Source organism: Schistocerca americana, chromosome 3 (assembly GCF_021461395.2).
Source record: "Schistocerca americana isolate TAMUIC-IGC-003095 chromosome 3, iqSchAmer2.1, whole genome shotgun sequence".
Lineage (NCBI taxonomy): Eukaryota > Metazoa > Arthropoda > Insecta > Orthoptera > Acrididae > Schistocerca > Schistocerca americana.
The window spans coordinates 883,086,348-883,113,771 of NC_060121.1; the positions used below are offsets into that span (position 1 = coordinate 883,086,348).

Below are 27,424 nucleotides of genomic sequence, written 5' to 3' on the forward strand. Positions count from 1 at the left end.
TATTTTATCTCATCATACATTTCTCCAATTTCTTCATTTGCAGAACTAGTTGGCATTAAATTTGTACTATTGTGGTGGGTGTTGGCTTAGTGTCTATCTTGGCTATGGTAATGTATTAACTATGCTGTTCATAGTAGCTTGCATGCATTTCTTATTCATCATTAAACCTACTCTATAAAGCCAAAATCATGATTGTGGACATAAATGAATAGTAATTTACAGTCAAATCGCAGAAATTTCTTTCAAAAAGTTCTATATGACTTATGTCCCTATGAAGGAAAAAAAAAATCAAGAATTTATGAATTGAAGGAAACGTTCTGCATAAAATGTGTTCCTGTGAATCACATATCCGCTAAAAGCCATGTACTAAACAAGACAGAGAGAGAAAGAAAGAAAGAAAGAAAGAAAGAAAGAAGATACACATGGAGAACTTATGACACTGACAATATGACTGACACTACAATGTTAAATGCAAATGAAGGCTTGAGGAAAGAAGAAAACAGAAAGACATGTACAAATACTGCACAAACACACAACAATAATAAGTAATTTTACAACAGTGGCTCACCTGTTTTTCAGTTTCTTCAGTGCAGAGCAAAATATAAGCTAAAATGAATTTCAAAATGAAACTGCCTACAAAAAAAATATAGAACAGAATCCTGCACTATGTTAGTATACACAATTATTGTCAATTGACAAATTATGTTCAAAGAAATAACAAAACTGAAAATTTAATACCATGGATGAAATGACGGCATGCTTTATATAACTTTTTTTTAACTGTAGTTGAAACATAATGCCAATAAAGCACTTTTCCCCTTATAATAGAATCTTTTCACTGATCAAAAATACTAGCCATGCACTTCAATCCAAACCCTATACTCTGACTGGATAGTGGTATGACATCCAAGTATGGTTACTCTTCTTTCTATATTTTATTGTGTCTCATGTGTGTACTTATATATTAAACGGATGTATTATGACTACTTTAGCAACATTTATTTTGATAAGGTAATCCCGTATGCTACAAGGCAGCACTTCTGATGACGTATAAAATTAAAATGTTAATATAAAATGATAATAAAAGCTCAATCAGCACTAATGTGCAAGGTCAGTTGTAGAACCAGTATAATAGTACAATACATTCCCTTTATGAGAACATCATAATGAACCACATCTGGTACAATTTGCTCATAATTTCAGCAGAGGACATCACGTCTGACACACAGTTAATTAAAACAATTTTTTTCAATAAAACAAAATAATTATTTCAATTTTACCAGCACAGTTGTGCAAGAAAGCCAACAGTAAAACACAATGCAGTAGACCAGGTTTCATAAAACAAACCTACTGTTACGTGTCATCTTCATGTTTCTAATGACGACTTAAGAAAAACTGTTCACTAATAAAATGACATGGGGTCATTAAGAATTCAATAAACAGAGAAAGATAAAAGAAAGAGTAGCTGAATGAGGACTCTTCTTTACTGTTTTTTCCTGCTCATAAATAAATCACTGGAAAAAAAAAATCAAAGAACCACCTATGACTGCTCAAAATCTACTTATTTATTTTAAGTTCTGTATCTAGCTGATCACTCAAATATTGTTCAGTTTCTTCTAAAATGTCCACCGCTATAACTTCATTATCAAAATGCGAAATGGAAATGACACCTTTAATGTTTTTAAAGCCGATGTTGGTTCTCCTTTAAATGACGTCCCAGTGCACTTCTGCTACTTGTGTACCCTTGTTCACGAAATCTGATTTGAAACTCCGTTCCAGTTTGCCCAAAGTACTATTTCTTACATGGAGTGCAAAAATCTTAGAGATACCTGCACTACAGAATAAGATCAATGGTTGAAAACAGAAAACAATTTGAAGATGCTTATGTTGTTGTAGTTATACACAGATAAAAACACTTGCTCAGGATAGACCAACATGGAAGGCTGTATCAAATCAGTTTTTGGATTGACAACAACAACTACACATATGATGCAGGGTGATTTACAGGTGGGGATACACCATTCTAAAACACAAACAGGTGGTTACACTGAAACTAAGTCAAGTAGTATGAAAGGAGAGATACAAAATCTGAAGAGAGAGACGCAAAGGTTTAACGCAATGTACCTAAAAGGGGGAGAGCGGGGGAGGGGGGGGGGGGTCAGTGAAATGAAATGGAAAGGAAGAATATATGATTTCTGGTCAGACAACTACAGGGTAATATCAACTCCATAGAGTCGGCTTTATCATGAATGGTAAGTTAGAGCAGAAAGTCAGTTACTGGGAGGAATGTAGTGTTAGGGACATTTTCATCAAATTCACATCAAACGAAACACCAACAATTATAGTTGGCATCACAAGCAGAAGATAGAGAGATAAAGAAATAAATTATTGAAAGCGTAATTTGGTATGCAAAGGTAGATTGGAATCTAATAATCACAGAGGACTAGAATGTATTTTAGTGGAAGGAACATAAGATACAGAGTTATGGAAGAATATGAGTTTACTACGAGGAACGAGAGATGAGAAAGACTAACTCAGTACTGCAAAAAATTTCAGTTTGAAACAGTGAAAACATTGTTCAAAAATCACAAGAGGAGGAGGTATACTTGGAGTAGGTCCAAAGACACAGCGAGATTCCAATAAGATTATGTCACATAGGGCAGATTTTGAAATCAAATACTGGATTTTATGAAGTACTCAGGAGCAGATATAATCTTGGATGACAATTTAGCAGTGATGAACAGTAGATTAAAGTTTATGAAAATCATTCCGAAGATATGGGTGGAAATGGAATACTGAAATAAAGATGAACAACCACTATCCAAACAGGTCTCAATGGCCCAATGGTACTGACCGACCACCATGTCATCCTCAGTCCTTAGGCATCACCAGATATGGATACAGAAGGGCACATGGTCAGCACACACCACTCTCCCAGCCATTTTCAGTTTCCGTGACCAGTGACGCTACTTCTCAATCGGGTAATCGGGTAGTTATTGAAAGTGAGCATACCCCGCTCACCAACAGCACTCGGCACACCCAGACGGTGACCCATCCAAGTGCTAGCTGAGCCCAACAGCACGGCACTCTGATGGGAACCAGTGTTACTACTGGAGCAAGGCCATTTGCTAAACACTGAAATACTGATGAACAACTAGATATGTTTGAAGTTCTCAAAGGCAGTTGATAATATGATGATTAATAGTATAGTAGGAAATTTTGGTGAAGAGGAATGGACATTTCTAAATAGGGCAGTCAAATAAGTTGGACTTACAAACGTAGATGCAAAGAGGTTAATGCTGACGGAACCTCAAGTAACAGAAGAAATACTTCAACTGTTTGACGACAGAGGATAGTCCAGAAATGATCAGGAGAAGACACGAATACAGCAACATAATTCACTTAAGAATAAAATAAATAGGAAGTGCATGAAAGCCAAGGTGAAATGGCTATAGGAAAAATGTGAAGACATCGAAAAAGAAATGGTCATCAAATGGACTGGCTTACCACATAGAAAAATCAACACAACCTCATGTGAAATTAAAAGCAGATGTAACCTGATGGCCTCTATGAGAGGAAAGACTTGGCTGATGACATGATAAAGGGATAAATAAAAGTCAATATGGAAGACATAGGAGATCCAGTATTAGAACCACAGTTTAACAGAGCCTTGGGAAGATTTGTGATGAAATAAGACAGAGGCATAGATAACAGTCCATCAGAATTACTAGAATTATTGGGGAAAGTGACAGTGAAATGGCTAAAATATTTGAGACAGGAGACATACCATGGTATTTTTGGAAAAAATCATCCACACTATCAGAATGCATGTGACAGCATGTGTACCTAATGTGTTTCAAAATGCCACACACAAAAACAGGATTTTCCAGTGCTTGCTCATACATCGGGTTCTACTAGTGATAAAAAGGTAGGGTGAAGTGTTTGATAGTCCTCGGGCTATGGACCATTTGTATACCCAGCAGGAGGACTGCCTTAGCCCCACAGCACAGGGTCAAGGTATGAATATTACACACTTCCTCCTGCTTAGGCAAATGGAGCAGTTCAGTTGTTCATTTTGCATCTGATGTGGTCTATAGTGGGCTTAGTGAGACTTACGGAGGCACCATCAGTTCCTAGACAGTTCCTTGGCAATGCCCAACAAAAAGGGTTTTTTAGCAATTTTCACTTCCAAGACAGCTATGCACAGCAAACAGCTGTAATTTTTACATTGTATTCCTGAGGTCATGATCTCAAACAGCCATGAAATTTTTCTTAATCCCTTTATCCGTTTCCTAGATACACAAGTTCAAAGTTTACCCAACTTGTGCCCGTTAAAAGTAGTTTACAAAGAACACAGCATGGATAAATATGCTGTAGAGTGTGTCCTTTATCATCTGGGAACCTCAAGTTGTATTACTGGAGAGCATGCAAAATTGTTTTACACGTAAAATCTGATATGAGGTGTAAAATTAGTTTTGTGTTATTCCAGTTTCACATACGTAAACTACCTAAATTTTACTGAGCAATACATTTCTTTTTATATGAGTTACATGCCCTGCTGCTGCAGGTAAAAGAAGGGAACCAGCAGAAAAATGCTCCTATCGCAGCACAAAAAATGAAAGTTTCCTTTTCTTTACAAGATTCTGATTGAAAAGTGGGGTACCAGCTGCCTCATTCTACCTCCCTCAGCACCTCCAAAAAATTTTACAAGATATTTGGCATGCAAACATACTGGTGCTTTTTTATGCTGAGAGAGAGGTAGGCATTGGCAGTGGGAAAGAGACAGAAAAGTAATACATACTGGAAGATAGTGTGTTGTTGTTGTTGTACGGTTCCCGAGTTCGATTCCCAGTGGGGTCAGGGATTTTCTCTGCCTCGTGATGACTGGGTGTTGTGTGCTGTCCTTAGGTTAGTTAGGTTTAAGTAGTTCTAAGTTCTAGGGGACTGATGACCATAGATGTTAAGTCCCATAGTGCTCACAGCCATTTGAACCATTTGTTGTTGTACACAAAGAGTGAAGGAGACATGGTGAGAGATACAAGAGTACACGACAATGACAACGAGAGAGAGAGAGAGAGAGAGAGAGAGAGAGAGAGAGAGAGAGAGAGAGATAATAACAATGAGTTGGGATGAATGAGTGAGTGAGTGAGTGATAAAGGGCAACTGGGAGTGGGTGAGTAAGAGTGACTTACAGCGATGGGACTAGTGGGTGTGAGTGTGTTACAGCTAGGGTAACTTGTGGGAGTTTGCATTAAGATGCATTAAAAAAAAAAAAAAGGGTGAATGTGTTTGCATGCAAAAATTTTCAGGAGAATTTTTAAAGGTGCTGAGGGAGGTAGAATGAGGCAGCTGGTACCGCCACCCCCTTTTCAGCCTGAGTCTTTTAAATAAAGAGAAACATATATGTATTTTTTTGTGCTCCGACAGGTGCATTTTTCCACTGGTCTTCAATGTATTTGCCCTGGCTAGGCATGAGAACTATCACACACTCAGATCAACAGCTCACGCATTCAAGTTGCTGACAAGAATAATATACGAGGGCAGTTCAATAAGTAATGCAACACATTTTTTTTCTGAAACAGGGGTTGTTTTATTCAGCATTGAAATACACCAGGTTATTCCCCAATCTTTTAGCTACACAACACTATTTTTCAACGTAATCTCCATTCAGTGCTACGGCCTTACGCCACCTTGAAATGAGGGCCTGTATGCCTGCACGGTACAATTCCACTGGTCGATGTCGGAGCCAACGTCGTACTGCATCAATAACTTCTTCATCATCCGCGTAGTGCCTCCCACGGATTGCGTCCTTCATTGGGCCAAACATATGGAAATCCGATGGTGCGAGATCGGGGCTGTAGGGTGCATGAGGAAGAACAGTCCACTAAAGTTTTGTGAGCTCCTTTCGGGTGCGAAGACTTGTGTGAGGTCTTGCATTGTCATGAAGAAGGAGAAGTTCGTTCAGATTTTTGTGCCTACGAACACGCTGAAGTCATTTCTTCAATTTCTGAAGAGTAGCACAATACACTTCAGAGTTGATCGTTTGACCATGGGGAAGGACATCGAACAGAATAACCCCTTCAGCGTCCCAGAAGACTGTAACCATGACTTTACCGGCTGAGGGTATGGCTTTAAACTTTTTCTTGGTAGGGGAGTGGGTGTGGCGCCACTCCATTGATTGCCGTTTTGTTTCAGGTTCGAAGTGATGAACCCATGTTCAATCGCCTGTAACAATCTTTGACAAGAAATTGTCACCCTCGGCCACATGACGAGCAAGCAATTCCGCACAGATGGTTCTCCTTTGCTCTTTATGGTGTTAGGTTAGACAATGAAGTACCCAGCGGGAACAAACCTTTGAATATCCCAACTGGTGAACAATTGTGACAGCACTACCAACAGAGATGTCAAGTTGAGCACTGAGTTGTTTGATGGTGATCCGTCGATCATCTCGAACGAGTGTGTTTGCACGCTCCGCCATTGCAGGAGTCACAGCTGTGCACGGCCGGCCCGCACGCGGGAGATCAGACAGTCTTGCTTGACCTTGCGGCGATGATGACACACGCTTTGCCCAATGACTCACCATGCTTTTGTCCACTGCCAGATCACCGTAGACATTCTGCAAGCGCCTATGAATATCTGAGATGCCCTGGTTTTCCGCCAAAAGAAACTCGATCACTGCCCATTGTTTGCAACGCACATCCGTTACAGACGCCATTTTAACAGCTCCGTACAGCGCTGCCACCTGTCGGAAGTCAATGAAACTATACGAGACGAAGCGGGAATGTTTGAAAATATTCCACAAGAAATTTCCGGTTTTTTCAACCAAAATTGGCGGAGAAAAAAAATGTGTTGCATTACTTATTGAACTGCCCTCGTACATGGATGCAAATAAAAGTAGAAGAATGTGAGCCTTAGGAACTGTTAGTTATTTTTACATAGGATAGGAGCGAGAGGGTGGGGAAGTTTTGAAAAGAGTGGCATGTCAGTCAGTCAGACACCATACTGATGCGGAATCACCTTGTTGAGGGCAAGCAGGGACAAAGGAGGACAAAATTATATCAGAAAATGGAGGAGGTCAAAGATGGAACACTGTGCCAGCTTCAGTACAGAGATGGCAGGAAGACAGGGTAAGAGGTAAAGATAGAATAACAGGCATGGAATAAATAGTGCAATTTCTTTTCCTCTTAATCCTTTTTACCTTCTTCCGTCTTCCAACCGTCTCTGGATTGAAGCAACATAGTGCTTGCCAATATGCTATCTTTGGCCCCACACTCACTCCCTCTGATGCTTCCCCCAGGGAAGGAGCTAACAGTCCCTACAGTTATGAACAATTTTTCACTTTTAACTGTGCCTATTCACAGTTTAGGAGTTTGTGCTTTTGAAGATTGACACTAGCCACCAATTCTGACTTCAAGTATTCGAATGCTTTTACAATGGATGACTGTAGAATTCTGCACACATGATGACAGATGATGCTTCTCAAATATCTGTCCAATTTGTTCCTCAATAATATAATGCAAACACTAGGCAATGCAAACAAATTGAACAGGTAAGGTAATTATGGGGAAGTTCCACCATGAAAGGGTACAATTGTAGAGAACCTGTCCTTTACCATCTATGAACTCAACATTTGAATCCAAATGAAGATAAACAGAACATATTTGTTTGCCAACAAGTCCTCAGCCTCACACTTCTCTTTCACCTTTTACTTACAGAAGAGAAATTCTCCTCTTGATAGCTGAAGTAAACATAATTAATACAACAACAAGCTGTAAAAATTCTGTTACCCACAATAATACCAAGTTGTAGAAAAACCTTAATGTAATCCACACAAACTATGGGCTGCATGGAACAGCCTTTTCTATGGTAGCTTCATTTTTCAACAAACACTTTGCAACAAAGGTCAATCCACAGCAGAGCACCACCTACAGCTACAAATAAAATTGCAGGGTAAATTGACTCTTAAGAGAAGATGAATGCTCATTTATGCAGTCAACCTCTTTCTTCTTCATAGCAGGATGTTTAAACACAAAGATGTACACACTGTCATATGAAGATGAACCATGTCATGTCAGTTTTTCACGTTTTTTGCCTGCCACTCAGTAATTCAATCTCGCATAATCCTATGTTCTGTCGTTTATTACTTGTAACACAACCAGAAAGTGAAAAAACAAAAATCCAAATATTCCAAAAGCTGTATGAACTTTCGTATCATTGAACAGCTTTCAGGTTCTGTAAGATCATTCCTTACAATATCAAACGTCTTTCATTAATAACTACAATTAAGTGCTTAGGTGAATTAGTATTCTAATCAAATAAACAACTGACTGACCTGCTGCTGTTGTGTTTGTTGCTGTTGTTGCTGTTGCACGGAGGAGAACTGAGAGACCAGTGAGTGAACATGTGATGTAGCTGGCATGACATGATTTGTTCCATATATTTGCCCCGGAGAGGAAAGGGTGCTTGGACGAGTTGCCATCAGCTGAGGCTGTTGTTGTTGTTGTTGTTGTTGTTGTTGCTGCTGCTGCTGAATGAGCTGCTGCTGCTGATGGACGTGGTGTTGCTGCTGAGCCAAATGGTTATCTATCCCATTTTGCTGCTGCTGCTGCTGTTGCTCTTGTTGCTGACCCACATACTCTATATACAAAGGCCTTCCTGTCTGATCATCTTCATCTGAGTTGTCACAACTATCATCCAACCCATAATCCTGCAATTCAGTCAATGAGAGTTAAATTAAGCAATAGCTTTCGAGACACTTCAACCTATCATTTACTCCAGAAATAAAAAAATACTGGTTAACTGTTAATTGTATCTTCTTATTACAATGATGTAATGTTATTATTTTTAAAGCAACCAAGTGAAATATTTGTTTGTGTTGAAGGATAAAAATACAATAGTAAGAAACCTTCAACAATAGATTTACAAACCCGAGTGAACTCATCCACAAGCTTCTGTAATATAAGTCCAAACTACACTAGTATGAAATCTCAACAAAATGAAGGAATGAACCATGCCTTAAATCAATAGGTAGAAAATAATAATCATTATACACTGATTCATAATCTATTAACTCTTAATTACTAGATGTAGACAGTCAAACACACAAAGAGAAAGGACAACTTGTCAAGGATAAGAATACAAAGAAAAAAAGGCAGGTAAGAGACAAAATGTATGTTTACTGAGATGAAATTAGAACACATTTGAGAACATTGCTATGGATGAGATGCTGTTTGCTGTTCTTCATTATTTTCAAAGATGTCACCATTCAAGAGATGCCAAGTCACAGGCTCATAAGCTTTCAGGAACAATCAAGTCAAGTGTATTCTAATATGATGTACAAGACCAATCTTTTCAACATGCTGCGTAAAGGGAGAGATGGGATTATCATTAGGGAGATTACGGTAGAAAGGCAGAAACACTTTCTAAAACAAAAGCACACATTCTCTTTTGTATAAAAGTTCACTGAAAATGATACAGCATTATTTTCCATTCAATAATGAAAAATTTTGTTTTTATTCATGTGCCAACATGCATATTTAGAGAGCTAACAAACTCAAGTGCCTAAAATAAGAAACAGTTTCTAATCCATTGTGCCATTTGCTTTATGGGTTTTAACAGTTTTGTATCTCACCAAAGTAAATCTAACAAAGAATGAAACTGTAGGTATGTCTTGAGGTAACTGTCAGTATGTACAAGGGTCACTCCAAAAATAATGCCTCCCTTTCTTTACATATAAGTGATTGACAAAGGATGTAGTGCAATGTTTTTAATGAGAAGGTTTTGGTTAAGTCTATTTTCAACTTGAGATTTCTGAAGTTTCTATACTCAGACTATGTGGCAGATTTAGTAGGATAATCTTGTTAAATTTTGTGATAACACTGCTGGTATGTAGTTCAGACTTGTCATGCAAGCATACACACACTTCTTCTATGACCTGACTTTAATTTTAGCCTTGTTCTTCAGGCACATTTCATTCCTGCTGACATTTACTATAATTCAACCCTCAGCCTCATATTACTCCAGCTGATCTTGACTGATCAAGTTTGACAAATTTTAGCGAAACTAAAACTGAGCCAATAAACATTATCAACATTTTTCAAAAACAGCAAGCAGATCATTACAAACTGAGATGGTATGAATATTTTCGTCTAGATGAAGCAACAGCACATACGCAGGGCTTTCAGTAAGTAATGCAACATATCTTTTTCTTGGCCAATTTCACTTCAAAAAATGCACTATCTGTTTTTGGACATTGTGCTTTATTTCCACTTCAGCTCCTATACTGTCATGAAGTTCCAACAGGTGGCTGCACCATACATAGCCCTCAAAATGGCATCCATAACAGAGGCATGTTCCAAGCAGAAAGCTGTCACAGAGTTTCTTTTTGTGGAAAACCAGACAATAGCAGATATTCATAAGTGCTTGTAGAATGTCTATGGAGACATAGCAGTGAACAAAACCACGGTGAATCTTAAGGAGAGGCACGTGTCATTATCGAAAGGTCGCACATACCTGTCCGATGTCCTGCGTGCCAGCCAGCCACACAAAGCAGTGACTTCTGCAGTGTTGGAATATGCATACTGTTGAGGATGTAGGGCTACCCCAGCATATTTCAGCCACCACTTTTACGTGTGTGTTTCGCAGACCAGGTCTGGCGCTACCTTACCTAGGAGGTTATTTATTAACAGAAGAGGCACGGTGCTGTGTACAGTCATGCCATCAGCAGTTGTCACAGTGTCTAGGGGCACCAGTCTCACCACTATGTTGGCATTTAGGTGGCAGCGTGTAATGCTGCAATCGTGGGCACTAATTTACATCTGCACAGCCACATGCTCATGTGATACCACACATGTATCCTTCCGCAGTTGTGCACTTAAGTTGGCACTTCACCCAGAGACAGACAGTTACATCTCGAGCTCCGAGTAACCAACATCTGCCTCAAGTCTCCACTGTTGCTGCCACTTCTCTGCCCGCCAAGGTGCCATGCTGCCCTCACCCTGAGCCACATCTTGATGCTTCACCTCTACCAGCCGCTCAGAGAGAACCGCTTCGCGGTATCTGTTGTGACTGCCCATGAGCTCATCATCTTTTGGGACTGTGTCGTTACCAGTAGACGGCCTATGAACTCTCGGCCTCATACAACAGTGTCATCACAGCACTTGCTGCCCATCAGGAGACTGCCAACGAGTTACTAGCTTTGTGGGACTAAATCACACTTAATCTTGCCTGCTCCTTAATACACTGTGGTTCTCAAATTTCATTGGGTAGTATTTAACTTAGTTCTTTTAACAAACAGTTGTTATTGTAAATGGTATGTCTCACTTCAATAAGTTACGCTCCTCTAGAAGAGAATAGAACATGGACACACTCATTCGAGGTTATTGGCAGATCACAATCAAATACCTCACTGCTCCACAAGAAACAGTATGTGGATGATGAGGATGTTATTGATGCAGCAAGACATTGGCTCCAATGCTGACCAGTAGAGAGGTACCATGTGGTAATATAGGCCCTCCCAGTAAGATGGCAAAAGGCCACTGCACTGGACAGAGATTATGTTGAAAAACAGGGTTTTTAACTGAAAGAGGGGAATAGTATGGTGCTTTCAGAAAAAAAAGTGTACAATTACTTATTGAATACCCCTCGTATATTTTTGGGAAACTTGATAATTATGGAAGTGTTCAGTGAGGACGTGACAGACAGTAAGGGCAGGAAGATATCTGGGCCACCAACACTGCCTGCTCTTTCCTCTTTTATTTTTATCTGTGGGGCAACTTGAAGAGTCAGGTTTACTCAAAAAATTCCCACAAAATTGGAAAAACTACAGGCAGCTGAAACATATAAATGCAACTGCTACCATCTCAATTGGCACAGTATTGATTTAATAAATCACACAGAACTGCAGGATCATCAATAGTGAGTACTTACATCATCATCATCATCATCATCATCATCATCATCATCATCATCTATAAAGATCAGTTCCTTCATTCATCACCTTATTTCTTGTCAGACTTAAACAGTATGCTGTAGTTCTGGGACCTAATATGTTAATTTGCACAGATGTGTTGATCAATGTGTTCTTCACTTACAGATTCAATGATTATTTTTCTTTTGTACAAATCTCTGTCATATGACAATTCATGCACAGCCCTGACTCTGCTGCTGCTGCTGCTGCTGCTGCATTTCTAGACAATGAAACTAACAAAGATTGTGGTAAGGTACAACTCAGTATTTGACTGGACTTCATACATCAACACAGAAGCATAGCAATACTTTTGGACTGACTCTTTTCATTGACACACACACACACACACACACACACACACACACACACACACACACGTTTAGGGATAGGCATGGATACATAATACAAGCAACTGCATCTTTAGCACTGATAAAGTAGGAACATGCAAATGTAAATGGAAATGATTTACACCTTTTCCAATTGTAATACTGCCTTTCTGCAAAATTTCCAAATTAATAAACAGTATTAAAGGAATATATGTGTGAAATCTTTCCTCTTTTTCCAGTACTAACTTTCTAGTTTTTATTCAGCAAATTAGAAGGCAAAGTTTGTTACAACTGCACATGGTAAGGGAGTGAAATAACAAACAAACATCAGCTTTTTAGAGAAATATTCACTATGTGCAAGACACAAATCTGTGTCACACTAAACATAAACACACAAAAGACCTTAGACCAAATAAATTGAAAGGCTTCAACAAGTACTTACAACACAATAGCACATGCAACACAGCAAAATGGCAGGAAGTATAAAATTTGCTTGTAATGCCTCATGCCTTCTTAGTATTACAATACAAAGGAAAAATAATAAATAACAACTAAAATTTTACACTCTAGTGTACATGCTGCATACAGATGGACAACAAATAAAGCTTCCTTTCATAGCAGCATTCTTAACAATTTGCCATTTTATTTTAACACTGAACAACCTTACAACATATCTTGCATGCAATAAAAATTGTATCTTTGGAGGATCTTTCTGGTACTCCATTTTATAATTACCCTTCAACTGGATTACCCAACCTTAACTGAGTCAAAACTCCAATCTGTGTAAACATTTGTAGCTGAGTTACATTCTTGTTAACCCAGACTCTCATCTAAAGTAAAACATGAGCTTAACATAACAGCTATGCCACCATCTGCTTTTGGTGACTTTGACAGCTACGATTCTGTAAGGAAAGGTCCCCAAGATTTGGTTAAATATTTTCCACAGGTACAAAACTGTTGACAGAGTGAAAGAACACAAAGTCAGTCCCACACTCAGTATTAAGCTTTGGGTGCATAATGAGAATCTTGCAATTCTTTATTGGTAAATAAATTGCTTTAAAATATTTTCATATCAGTTAATAACAACTCTGTTTGAAGTACACTTGTCCGGAAGTGCCTCAATAATTTACTAAATCAGTACTGCTGGTGTTGCTAGAAAAAGTTCTCTGCAAAGCCAGGGACTTTTGGAACACAATGCACTGATTGTTTAATTTCATCAGAAGTATTCCAAAGATTCCACGGGCCTTTTCATGTGCCTTTAATTATATGAAATACTATGCCACAGGTTCACTAAAGAGAAAAACGATGCTGAATTTTGGATATAAAGGCCAATTTCCAACTGCCATGGGTGCCCTTCTGATTCAAACTAATGCTTGAGCAACACATCAAAGCTAACTGAATTACCATAGTAGATTCAGAGCTGTGCTGGTCAGCATAATAAAGGGTGAGTGAAGAATGTTGTTGCGACTCCGGGTAGTGTGGACACAAATTATCAGTAATCTACTTTAAAAACAACCACAGTTATTCTAGTAAGAACAATATCACAAACTTTCAGACAAACTAGAAAAACTATGTATAAATCTGTAAGGCACTGGCCACACAAAACCACAAATTCAGTGAGAAGTATAGTAAGATGAGACAGAAAACACAGAAGCACTTATAGATCAGATGAAACTTATGTACAAACTAATGAAGGGACAACCAGCATTTGGCATGAAGATATAATGTACTAGATGTTTTAATGATTAAGTTCCTGCAAAACATACACAGAGAATTCATTCCTAATACTAAACATTCTCTCATTTTACTTAAGAACGTGGATCATGTCATATCACAATCTGAAAAAATGCAAAGATATAATTATTATTAATGCTCTTGAAATGAGTTGTTTAAGTGACAGACTGTTTTTAATTTTCTGCTCAACACGCCCTTAATAGCAATAGTGATTACCTAAGAGATTTACCGAGCTGCAGCAGAAAACGGCTCTTATTGTAGTTAATGACCGTAAATTCCATTGTTTTACTTCCCGTCACCTCCACTCTAATGATTGTTATGTACTTATATCTTTGATTCTATGAGAAGTGGTGATCAATACTGCAAGTCTGAATGCTCATGTTGCATCAATCACAAATTTGCAAATAAAAGTTGCCTTTATAGACAGTATAGTGACACAGTAAAAGGCTGTTACAGAATGCCTCTTCCTGCATAGAACAGTACTGGTTAACCCATTTCTTGCTTGCTAGTGGAGAAACTGGTCATAAATTTTAGTTTGCTACCAACAAATTAATGGAATTGCTTCCATAATTCAGGTATATAGTGACACTCACCATTGTAAGCTCAATTTGCTCAACATTCTCAAGGTCAATTTTGGCTGTAAATAACAGCGTCTTACTGTGTACTGGTGTTTCACCTAACTCACCGAGCCACTCGAGCTGAGAGCCTTCTTGCCCGAGGGCAACTGTCGCCCTGCGAGGCCACCGCGTGCTGCCAGCTCTGCTTTGGATTTCACCACTGATACATCCAACAGCTCGTGCGGTGGGACTGCGCGGTCCAGTTCCTCCTTCACAGGCATCTGCAGATTCACTTCCATGCTCAACGAAGGCCTCAGGTATAGATTTTAGTGGGTGCAGAGCAACAAGACATTTTGTGTAACATGGGTGATTTTATATGTATGTGCATGCTATAGGGGAGAGAGGGGGAGGGGGGATGGAGGGGGGAGGGGGATGGAGGGGGATGGAGGGGGATGGAGGGGGATGGAGGGGGAGGGGGATGGAGGGGGAGGGGGATGGGGGATGGAGGGGGGATGGGGGATGGATGGGGGATGGAGGGGGAGGGGGGATGGAGGGGGGGGGATGGAGGGGGATGGGGGATGGAGGGGGGGAGGAATGGAGGGGAGGGGGATGGATGGGGAGGGGGATGGAGGGGGAGGGGGAATGGAGGGGGAGGGGGGATGGAGGGGGAGGGGGGATGGAGGGGGAGGGGGATGGAGGGGGAGGGGGATGGAGGGGGAGGGGGATGGAGGGGGAGGGGGGATGGAGGGGGGAGAGAGAGAGAGAGAGAGAGAGAGAGAGAGAGAGAGACCAAACCAGTAACTGTAAACTACAGAAGAGTGTTAGTACTTTTGCTTTCCTGTACACAATCAATGAATGAAATTTATGTTTGGTCATTCTTACTGCTCTTAAATGGCATCACATGAAATGTGCCTGCACACTTAAATTACAGTTCACTATTTTCAGCCATTACTTCCAATGAATCCACATTTCAAGACAACGTCTACAAATTACATAACTTAAACAATGGAAAATCCAGGATGGAATGTAACAATACCAGAGAAGGAAAGTTGCCACTCACCATATGGTGGAGATGCCAAGTCGCGATAGGCACAATAAAAAGATTCATACAATTAAAGCTTTCGCACATTAAGGCCTTTGTCAGCAGTAGACACACACACACACACACACACACACACACACACACACACACACACACACACACACACACACACACACACACGCACACGCAACTTGCACACACATCTGCAGTCTCAGAGAGCTGAGACCAGACTGTGGACAGCAGCACCAGTGCATGATGGGAGTGGCGACTGGGTGGGGGTAAGTGTTGCAGTTTGGACGGAGAGCAGGAGAGAAGGTGCGGAGGGGGGTCCTTCCCACCAACACCAGCTTTTCTGAATTGCACGCAAGTGGTAACTTTCCCTGCAATACATCCTACGTTCCCATAACCCTCCTGGCCTCAACCTTCATTAGTCACTGTCCTCACCCATCCAGCCCCCTCCTTGTTCCCATTTCAGCACTACACAGCCATCATTTCACCACCACACCCCGTCTTAATTTCTTTTATTTCTCTCCTTTCCGCTACTTACCCCCACACCCCTCCGCACCTTCTCTCCTGCCCTCCGTCTAAACTGCAACACTTGACTGTCCACCACTCCCACCATACTATCCCTCCCCTTCCCTGCCCCAGCCTCCTCCTTACCCTCACCAAGTCGCCACTCCAATCATGCTCTGGTGCTGCTGTTCGCAGTCTGGTCTCAGCTCTCTGAGACTGCAGATGTGTGTGTGCGCATGTGCCCGTGTGTGCGTGTGTGCGTGTGCGCGTGTGTGTGTGTATCTACTGCTGACAAAGCTTTAATTGTGTGAATCTTTTTATTGTGCCTATCGCGACTCAGAATCTCCGCTATATGGTGAGTGGCAGCTTTCCTTCTCTGGTACAATTACATAACTTATAAAGAAAGGCCAGATGAAAATGAAAATTATAACTGAGGCTACTTTAAAAAAAGGTTGTCACCCACAATTAATTTCACAATTAATTTCATAAAAACTGATCATTCTCTGAGCTACTTGTGGCGGCAGTATGTAATAAACATCAGTGCACCTTTCTTAAATCTTAGAAAATTCGTCTCTCATTCCACTTGTTAATATTATATTTGGATTGAAAAGGAGGCCACAAAACACAATATTTATCAGAAAATTTGTTTTTGGGAAATGCCATAGAAGCCAGACCAAAAATTGTGAATGATCGCCTGTGCACAGCTTTAACATAGAACTCTTCTCTTCACTGGCAGATTTTTCATTGCTTATGGCATTCATTTCAAATGCAAAACTGTGGAACTGAGCTTGTTATCATGGCTAATTAGGTGGAGAAAAAACATGCAGGGCACACTTTTCTTAGTGATGTTGCACAAAATGGCTAAGTACAGCACACGCAGTAGCATTTAAACAGTCTTTCTTCCCACACTGCATGTGTGAATGGAACAGGAAGAAGTCCTAATAAGTGTTACAAAGAAAAGTAGCCTCTGCATGCACTCCACAATGGTTTGTGAAGTACAGATGTAGGTCTTTACTGATAAATAACCAGCATATTTGAACATTAGAAATTCCTAAAGGAATGTCTTATGACAGAGCTATGGAGAACTGCAGTCTGGTTTAATTGTCAAACCAGGGCAATGCTCCTACTACAGTGACAGAATGTGACTATCCTGTCACCAAATGAAAGCTGGTGGCAGAAGGGACACACACTTCCACCAATGAAACCAAAGAGATCACTCCAGGAAGGACTCACTTCTAAATGTCTACACTATATGGTGAGTTATTATCTTTCCTCATTCTACTGTTTGTTTATTACAGCCGTCAAACACCGAGTCTACACTGGTGTTAAACACATTAATAAGAACACTAAAAAATCTATTAGATATATCTGCATTCCAATATAAGTTGAATACAACAAGTGAATGAACTTTTTGCGTTTTGTTGATTCCACTCATAAGTTTTCTTTTTAAATTATCAATCATAATCTCGTTTACTATGTAACTTTTGCAGAATGACCTCATTACCATATATTTCACGTTCTGACAAACTATAAGAGTCTGCAGTTCCATGAGAATATCCTCCACCACATTAGGAAAGTTGTTTATGTTCCTGAATTATATCAGTTTCAAAGAAGCTAGAACGCTTTTGAAAATCAAAGCATGTGGGAGTCAGTCTATAAATAAAAGCAATATTGTTTTCATGCAGTTACAGACATTGACAAAGAATTCTGTGGAGACAGATGCCTGTGACACCTTTACACTAGTGGATAAGGATTTATGTAGCTGCTAGATAAGAATTTAAATGACAACAGATGGTGAGAAGCAGCATACCTGTGATGTAATTCTGACAACTTCCACCTTTCTGAGTATGCCAGAATTAAATTTCATCTCAAGTTGAATTTCTGGGAGATATGAACAGTACCCAAGCACACTGGTCAGAGACTTAAATGTAACTGAAGATCTGATGGTTAAAAGTAATCTCTACAAACGCAAAACGAGTGTCTGACAATGACAACGATAATGATGCATGTATTCTCAAAGGGGGGGGATCATGACCAAGACGTGCAGCCAAAATATCTGTACTTATGTCCATGACAGAGACACACTGGGCTATCTTAAGTCTTACGGCCACTGGTGAAAAAACAGTTTTACTTCACTGCCATATTGCAAAGGTACTTCCATGAAAACGTTTTCTCACATAGCGAAAATCCCAAGGTTAAAAAAAGAAGGAAGACTATAATAATTTTTAACATTACTTGGTTGTGGATCAACCAGAGCCTGAAATGTTTCTGCAAGAAGGGAAATTACATCTTGCCTTTTTGGGAGCAATGGAAATGCCATGCTCCCGTAGGGTAGACCGTTCGCCTGATCCGAGTCTTTCGAGTTGACGCCACTTCGGTGACTTTCGTGTCAATGGGAATGAAATGATTGTGATAGGGACAACCCAACACACAGTCCCTGAGCGGTGAAAATCTCCGACCCAGCCGGGAATCGAACCCGGGCCGTTAGGTACGGCATTCTGTCGCGGTGACTACTCGGCTACCAGGTGCGGACTTCGGGAGCAATAACAGACAGACACATCATAAAAATGCATGAAACTACTGATTTTAAACATTTATTTTCTCAGAGACAGCTGTCAGTAAGACAGCCTCATGTGCATTTTTAATTGTTTAATTATTCCATTAATGATGTCGATATTTCCTTACAGTTATACAGGGCGATTATAATTAAAGTTAAACTTTGAAAACGCTGTAGGAATAACACCACTGGTCAGAAAGACGCCAAATTGTTACCGAATATTGTAGGAGAAGGGAGAAAATTTATGGCAAAAGAAAAATAAACAGTTACAAAATGTAGCAATAGATGGCACTGTAAGCATCATAATTTAACAGTTGTCGACTACAAATGACAAATGAATCATAAAACAATGCTCGGGGTCAAGTAGTTAATTTTTTATTATTTATATTTATTGTTTAAATACTAATATACCCCTTCAACTATGCTGATGACATTACTTGCACTGATCACTTATTAGTAATAATTCCGGTATCACTCAATTTGTCAGGAAATGATGATTATAAATTTTGGTTGCTGTCAATAGTTACTGAGGTAAAGTATGGACCAATCAGAAGTGCGCCCTGAGAAAATAGGTGCCAAACTGCTAGGATAGTTCACTGCCAGTCTATGATCAGTTTCAGAGGAGGTAATACATGAATCCTTGCATAAAACCTGATCTCATGCAAAGGAGGAACAGTTTGTTGAAAAATTGCCTCGGATGACATACCTGTACAATGTTGTGTTAATTCAAGGCAGTCTATTACTGGTTTTTGAGGTAGCTACAAGTGAACTGCGAAGTGCAACTCCACATAAGGGTGGACTTCATTGTTAAAGTTGCCTCTTTAGATTACCAGACTGTGTGAAGTATTTTGTGACTTTTGTGGTGCTTAATGACTGGGAATCTCATTATGAATATCAATGATAGACTGGTTCTAGAAATTTTTACAAATTTTGCAACTGGATAAACAACACAAAATTAGTTGACATCCTAACATTTTACAACTTAAGCATTTAAACCTATCCACTTGCCACCTTATTACTGCACTGTTTATTGCACAAGCATTAGAGCTTGTGACTGACAGAAGAAACCACCAAGGGCGACATCGACATCTACAAGACACTAGGTAAGCAAATTGCTACACTTCAGTTGCGAGAAGGGTGGAGGGGGGAGGGGGGGGGGGGGGGGTGCAGATACTTTCAAACGTAAATTATGTGTAGCATCATTTTACATCCCTGCGCACATGTTGTGGCAGACAATATTTAAGTTATTCATTCCCTTATCTGGTTTGATAAAGTTACAAACATTTGAAAACCACATGTTGCTGATAACATCTTTTGTTCAACACTGGATTCCTGAGGTGGACAAATCAGTAACCATTAACTATGTTAACATGTTTATAGATGATAAGGGTCAACCAACTTGCACAGTAGAAGCAATACTGGTAAAGTGCACACCTGTGTGCCAGCTATGCAATACTTATTTCTTTCGCAGAGTTAAAAATTTCGTTTTGAGGTTTCAGACTTGCAAATTGCTTCTGGAAACCCATTGGGAATTGCACAATAATCTGGATGCAGTAACAATTCAAGCATAATTGATGACTATTTTTCAGCACGGATCTTTCAGACAGTGTTATGGTATGCTTGATATGCATCAAAATTAACTGCAAAAATAAATATATAAATTTAAACAAAGTCTGTTTTTCCACCAAATCTTTAGAAGGAACTATGTAATTTAGACAAGATTCCATTCATTAGACATTCTTGGTGCCATGAGTAAATTTGCTTTGAACGTTTTCATGACGATACCATCCATCTGGTTGTTCAAAAGGAAACAGAGGAATTTCAACAGCGTGATTGAAAGAGCCACTGTAAAGTTTCTAGGATTAAAGTTTTAGTGCTTTACTACACCAAGCCTTTTGAGAAATTTATTTGTACAATTTATTATTATTCCTCACTGATTTACTTATCTTATTAAGCATTTTGTATTCAAGGATACCACTCAACAAAAAGCAGAAGAGTTGAGTTGTCATAAGGCACACCCAAAAAGAAAGAAAGAAATAGAAAATTCTTTATTAGCCCTCCTATTGTGAGCAATTTTGATCAGTAAAGAGTTGCAAATGGGAAAAAAGCTGCTGAAGGCCTCTGGCAATTGAACAAAGATTCTCTACTCTACAGCCAGAAGCCTTGATTGCTACGTCAGTAGCACTTTCATTGAACAGTGTTTACCTTATAGGAACATAAGTGACAGTCAAATAACTTTCTTTCCTCGATTTATAGGAAAATATCCAAATGTGGCTCCCATATAAACAAAAAACACTGAATTTTCTATTATTTATTGATCCTGTCAATTTTGAGTTGATTGCATGTTATGAAATTTAGGAGTGATTTTCTCAAAAACGAGGGAAAAGGAGTGGGGGCTACTGAGTCAAAATGTCTTAAGTTTTTCATTTTTGGTTGCACACAAGTGATCTGTCAAACGTAAGCCAAATTGGCTGGCTGTGTCTGAGGCCTTCCCCTTGTCAGTACACGTCCGTCTCTGCAAGGGAAAGGTTGTGAAAGCCGTTCTCTCTCTACAGTACTCATCCAAAGCATGTTTTGCAATTGACGAGACTACCAGTTAGGAAGTCAGTACGATAATAAAAATTTTGTTAAAAGAACCTCAAATGTTTGGTATCCATCACAACTTACATGCAGTACGTGAAGAGAATGTCATGTCATCATACTGTCTACCAGTGACGTTCCATGTTCACAAATTACAAGGTGCACCAGAAAAGTTAAGTCTCAGAAAAGAAAGGGAAAAAAAGTTACTAACAAAATACTTTTACTGGCCTTAAAAGTAATCACCATTAGCTACAACACACTTCTGACCAGCAGTAAAGCTGTCAGAAACTGACAGCAAATGCTTCTTGTGGAAGCAATCACAGCACTGTGGTCAGTTGTTGTATATCTGCATTGTTACAAGAGTTGAGACCTGGTTCTACCTATACAATCAAGGGACCAAGTGACAGTAAATGGTATGGTGTTCATCTTCCCCACTTCCCTAAAACAGTTGGCTCACAAAATCCAAGACTAAGACACTTTTGATATCCTTTTTTATGACAGCGAGGAGTCAATCCACAACGAACTTCTAATCGAGGAAGGTGGGGAAGATGATGGAAAACATGCCACTGATTGTCACTCCAATTCCAGAGTGCACCGGTAGCACCAGGTCCCATCTCCTGTGATGATACAGATACCCAGCATGTGACCCTGCTTTTTCAAGTGATTCCACAAGATGTGTTTGCTGACCATTTCCAACAGCTTTACAAGCGATGTCAAAAGTGTGTTGCAGGTGATGGCAATATCTTTGAGGGCCAGTAAAAGTATTTTGTTTCTAACTCCTGTTTCCTTTCTTTTTTGAGACCATTCATCAAGCTTTTCAGATCCACCTTGTATAAAGCTGTATGCTCACAAATTAAAACAAATTAGTCTTATGTAATGAGGTTGGCCATGAAACTGATGAACAAGTAAGTGAAATTAGCCAAAACAATGAGAAATTGCTCTGGCAACAGGGACTGACAGGTGCCTGTAAACAAACATCACCATCCACTTTCCACATCTGCTCATCAGTAAAAACAAATGGCTGGTCGTTTCACACTTCATCACATTTAGAGTGCTTTCATTTTAGAAACTGAACAGCGCTAAGTTGCAACACAGTTGGTTGACTTACTGGATTCTCTACATGAACAGAATAATGTCTGTGATAAGTATCTGATGTTTGGACTTCTTTTGCCCAAAAATCATAGCCTTATACAGTCATAAATATTTGGAACTTTTTTGTAATGGGACTAATGTATCATTGCCAATGGATTCATTAAAAATTGTGCAGTAGGTTACTTGCTGTGAACGGAAGAAAGAGTGAGCAATGAAATTGCTGAAAACAGTGGAAAACGTAAATCTCTACTCACCGTAAAGATGACTCATTCGCTTGCAGACAGGTACAATGAAAAGACTGTTACACAATAGAAAGCTTTTGGGCAGAGCCTTCTTCAACAAAGAAAACACACATTCACACAAGCAAGCCCACCTCAACATATTGCTGCAAACTGGAATAACTGAACCACATCCTTCATCAGGGCTTTGATTACCTATCATCGCACCCTGAAATGAGGGACATCCTACCTGAGAAACTTCCCACTGCTTCTAAAGTGCTGGCCTGTTAGCCACCCAAGCTCCACAACATCTTACTCCATCCCTATGCCACTCCAAATCCCAGCCCCTTCCCTGCGAAAGATCCAGGTCCAAGATCTGTCCAATTCATCCACCCATCAATTCCTATTCCCATTCTGGCACAGGCTTGTCTTACCCCATCAAAGGGCAGGTCACCTTTGAAGGCAAGGCACGTCATTTACCAGCTCCGCACAACCATTGCACAGCTTTTTATATTACAATGACTACCACGCAGCTGTCTACCAGGACGAATGGCCACCTCCAAACTGTGGCCAAGAGCAAAGTGGACCACTCTATGGCACAACATGCTCAATTTCAATGGCCTATTGACCTCACACCGACCACTCTACATTTTCCACCCCCTTGTCCTATCACCTCACCCCTTTTCACATTCCAGCATGCTCTTTTGCGTGCCATCCTCTGCCAAGGTGCCCACCTGTCCTTTTCCTTTAACAGCTCCTCTCCTTTTCCATCCTAACCTCTTTAATGTGTAACAGTCTCTTCACTGTGCCTGTCTGCAAGTCAACAGGTCACCTTTATGGTGAGTAGCAATCTAGCCTTCTCCTAATAGTGCTGATATTTCAACCCAGAGTTTCCACTGTTTGAAAATGTAGATCTGGATAATAAGGCAAGGGTGTGATTTTTCTCTTGAACATAACTGAAAAATGTTTGTTCACAGCTAAACACACTCTCCTACTTATGATACAATGATATCTCTATGATCCTGACCATGGAAAGAATACTTACAGTCGTCCAACATGAATAATACCTGCCTCACAAGAAACTCCTTTTCTACATGCCTGTTTAATTCAGTCAAGATGTGATGACCATAATGTGTGCTAGACATTGTTACTGAATGCATATACAGTTCTGAAAGGTTATAGTGTTCTAAGAAGTCAGAGCTGAAATTACATCATCATCATCATCATCATCATCGTCATCTAGACCACTGTGACACACTTATAATCAGAAATCATTGTATCAAAATAGTTTAATGGATAAACCTCCCCACATTTAAGCTCTGCACTAATTTTGCAAACACAGTGCATTATAATCACTTAAGTAGCTGCATCTCTGCAGCAGTAGTGCCCTAAACACCCAATCCAACAGCTGGAACTAGACCTAAGGCATTAGATTGTATTATATAGTAAGCTGTGTACCAAGATGTGCATTACTAGTCAGTTCGTGAGGACGCAAATTAGAAAAAGTTGCACTTGATTTAGCTATTATACCATCACCAGAAATTAATTCAATAAAACAACAATTATGCAGTCACAATGGTTAATTTTGAACATCTGCTGTTTCTTTGTTGATATCAGACATGTGATGTGTGCTTTTCCAGCTTTATTTCTCTATTCAAGAAAATTTGATAAAATAAATTCTACAATTTTTGCAATTCAAAACTATACAATTTTTGAAAGAGTTACTCTCTTTCAAAATTTTACAACAAAACCATTGTGAATATTTGTATGCATGCTGTTGTCCGTTCATTTGTAAAGTTAAGAGACTAAAATCCTATTTCTATACTAGCTGCTATTGAGGTTCTCTACAGAAGTTTAGGATAGCGGTACAAGAAGAAAAGTGCCGAGTGTTCGGTCAACATACAGGCCTATGTTCTAGTGTTAACCACTGAAACTTTGTCTATATTGTTCAGTAAAATAGCAGGAAGAAAGAATTGCTGAAGTGCTTCGACTGGCCACCTAATGCATCATCTGATCTAGATATTACCACAAGCCAAATACAATTAAATGAGCATGCTCAAGTGAGTAAATTTTCACACATTAATTTCATGAAGTCTACACTGCATTTGAGATCCTCACAAGGCTGCAGTCATATCGAAATTGGTGAAAGAAGCGAGCTTACAAAAGATACTCATTAAGTTCTGATGGTGCCTGTACAGATTATAAATTTTCAGTGCAAAGTGTTTTGATAAGTGCTTAAAAATAACGCATTATTAGATTTTTAGAACAATTTAAAAACAATATTTTCTTCAAATTGATATTTCTCTAAAAGTTGCATGTGGAACAGATATGTCAACAACTTTAAACTGCAGTATCACACAAGGATGACTAAAAAGTGTTCCACATTTTGAGAATTATGAGAACTTAATCTGCTTGTACCTCAGCTACAAACACTTCAGAACCTCTTTTGAACAACTGAGAATGCATACTGTGCAGAACAACTTTTTCACAGCATCGGGGATTGTTTCAAAACAGAAGTTTAAATCACTAATGAGGTTCTCCGACACATTAACGCTATGAAACTTCTCAGTTTGAATTGTGATTTTAAGATGTTAGGAAGTTACAATATAAGTATACTCTAATCTGTACAGTGATATATTCATTCTGAAAACTATGAGAATATCTGGAAAAAATTTGTTGTTTTCTTTACAACTAGATCATATGTTAAATGTGAGTGAGAAAACTTTGGAAAGAAGTAGACATGACTTACTGATATGCACATTACAATAAACTGATGTCATAAAATTTTAGTCATCCTTCCATGATAGTGAATTTTACAAAAATTCTAAATTAAAATTAAATAAACCATTAAAATAATTTGCAATAAAAACTGTTTAAATTTAGGAAAGAAGAAAGGGGATGTTGTTAGAAGTTAATGTGAGATTTGCATTGTCAGAGAAATTACCTTGCCAAATCAAACAATAATTAATAGCGTTGTAATTTTATTGGGATAGTGCATTACATTCTTCAAAAGTCAGAAAACTTGGTAAAAGAAAAAGTGAACAGCAAGTTTGTGGATGGTAGACAAACCTTTCTCTCGACAGTAGCAGTCTTATCCCCATCCTCAGGGCTGATATCAGATATCTCGGTATCTGACAGCTCTGCTTCTAACTGCTGCAACAGTGGCTTCACAGGAGGTGCCTGCAACATTTGCAGTAAGACGATTCACGATCTCTGCCAGTCTGAATTTTTTTTATGAATGAAAAAGGGTTTTTTCCATTTCTATCTTTCGTAAGAACTAATTCCTTTATCAAAGGGGGGAGGGGGGTGGGGGAGGTTATTCAGAGCACTGGACAAGAGGACTAAAGGAATCAGAAACTGCTTTCTCTTGTACTCTCAACAGGTGGATCACTCTCATCCTTGGGATAGAGTGACCTCCCCCTTCTTTCCAATACCCCGGCCCCCTCCTCTCTCTCTCTCTCTCTCTCTCTCTCTCTCTCTCTCCCCCCCCCCCCCCCTCTCTCTCTCTCTCTCTCTCTCCCCCCCCCCTCTCTCTCTCTCTCTCTCCCCCTCTCTCTCTCTCTCTCTCCCTCTCTCTCTCTCTCTCTCTCTCTCTCTCTCTCCCTCTCTCTCTCTCCCTCTCTCTCTCTCTCTCTCTCATCCTCAAGAAAAGAACAAATAGCTCCCAAAGCTTTTAAATGTGCTTGTATATCAGCAGTAACGGAATTTTTGCCTTATTATGGACAAATACCTTCCAGTCATTCTGTTTGTATGTAATATTATGAAGATCTGTTTAGCTGGAAACATTTTGCAAAAACAGGTATACAGCTCTACTTTTGCTCAGCGTGGTAGGATAAGGACACACACCCGTTACGTGTCAGAATCGAATTCTTCCAAATTAATTGTAAGCAAGTTACAGTGAACATTATATTCAGACTCAAACTTTTCCAACTCTCTTGCAGAAGTCGGCTTCAAGTGCACTGCTTACATTCCCTATTCTAAATGTTTTGCAATTTTATTGGGACATTTATTGGAACACACTGAAAGTAAAGCAAAGAAATCCATGGTTATGTACTGGAAGAGTGCCAGTTTTCCAATGAATGCAAATGTTAAGGGTGAATTTGATTACTCCCATTACAGTTCAGAACAATTTTAATTAAAGGGGCTCCATAGTTTCAGAGTAATTTGAAATCATAACTGAGACACTGAAAAACAAAACAAAGTCAGTGCAACATTTGCAAACAGTTAATTGATTTCAAGAGCAGTTATTCACACTAAAATAACAACTGTTCACAATTTCTTATGTGAAGTCCTTATCACAACTGTCAATTCGATGTTTTTTGCAGCCATTTCCTATTCTGTATGACAGCTGAAATAATAAACCTGATGCACCAGTACACTCATGTTTGTCCCCGGTCACTTATGTACTTTTTATTGTAGGGGACTGCTACATACATTATCAATGCACGGTACAGCATAGTAATGGTTGCCCCACTTCAATGACATGTTTAAGGGGTACATCAGTCATACTGGTGATTCTCAAAATAAGAAACTTAGTTGATGCAGAATTAATTTGGCAGCAAAATGACTCATCAATGCAACCTGGGAAGCTATGCAAGGCACACACAGATTGGAGATACATTACAAGCTCCCCATTTGCCAACAGACTTGCTGTCACATCACAGAAGTTAGCACTGTTGAGCTCAGCTAGCACTCTGACAGGTGACCATCTGGGTCTGCTGAGCACTCTCGGCAAGTGGGGTGTACTCAGCCCTCGTGAGGCGTACAGAGGAGCTAGATGATTGAGAAATTCCTCCACCAAAGAAAAGCAAATATTCCAGAACTCAACTGAGAACAG

The 27,424-nt window shown here is 39.5% G+C and overlaps 1 protein-coding gene across 1 annotated transcript in view; it reads right to left on the reverse strand.

Moving 5' to 3' along the window:
• Positions 1–27,424, reverse strand: part of LOC124606464 — a 183,695-nt gene that overhangs the window by 37,727 nt on the left and 118,544 nt on the right. The window contains exons 20-22 of the mRNA XM_047138446.1: positions 25,657–25,767; positions 14,714–14,866; positions 8,333–8,707 (exon numbers count right to left, since the gene is read on the reverse strand). Of these exons, the coding sequence (XP_046994402.1) occupies positions 8,333–8,707; positions 14,714–14,866; positions 25,657–25,767 (639 nt within the window). The remainder of the gene's footprint in view (positions 1–8,332; positions 8,708–14,713; positions 14,867–25,656; positions 25,768–27,424) is intronic.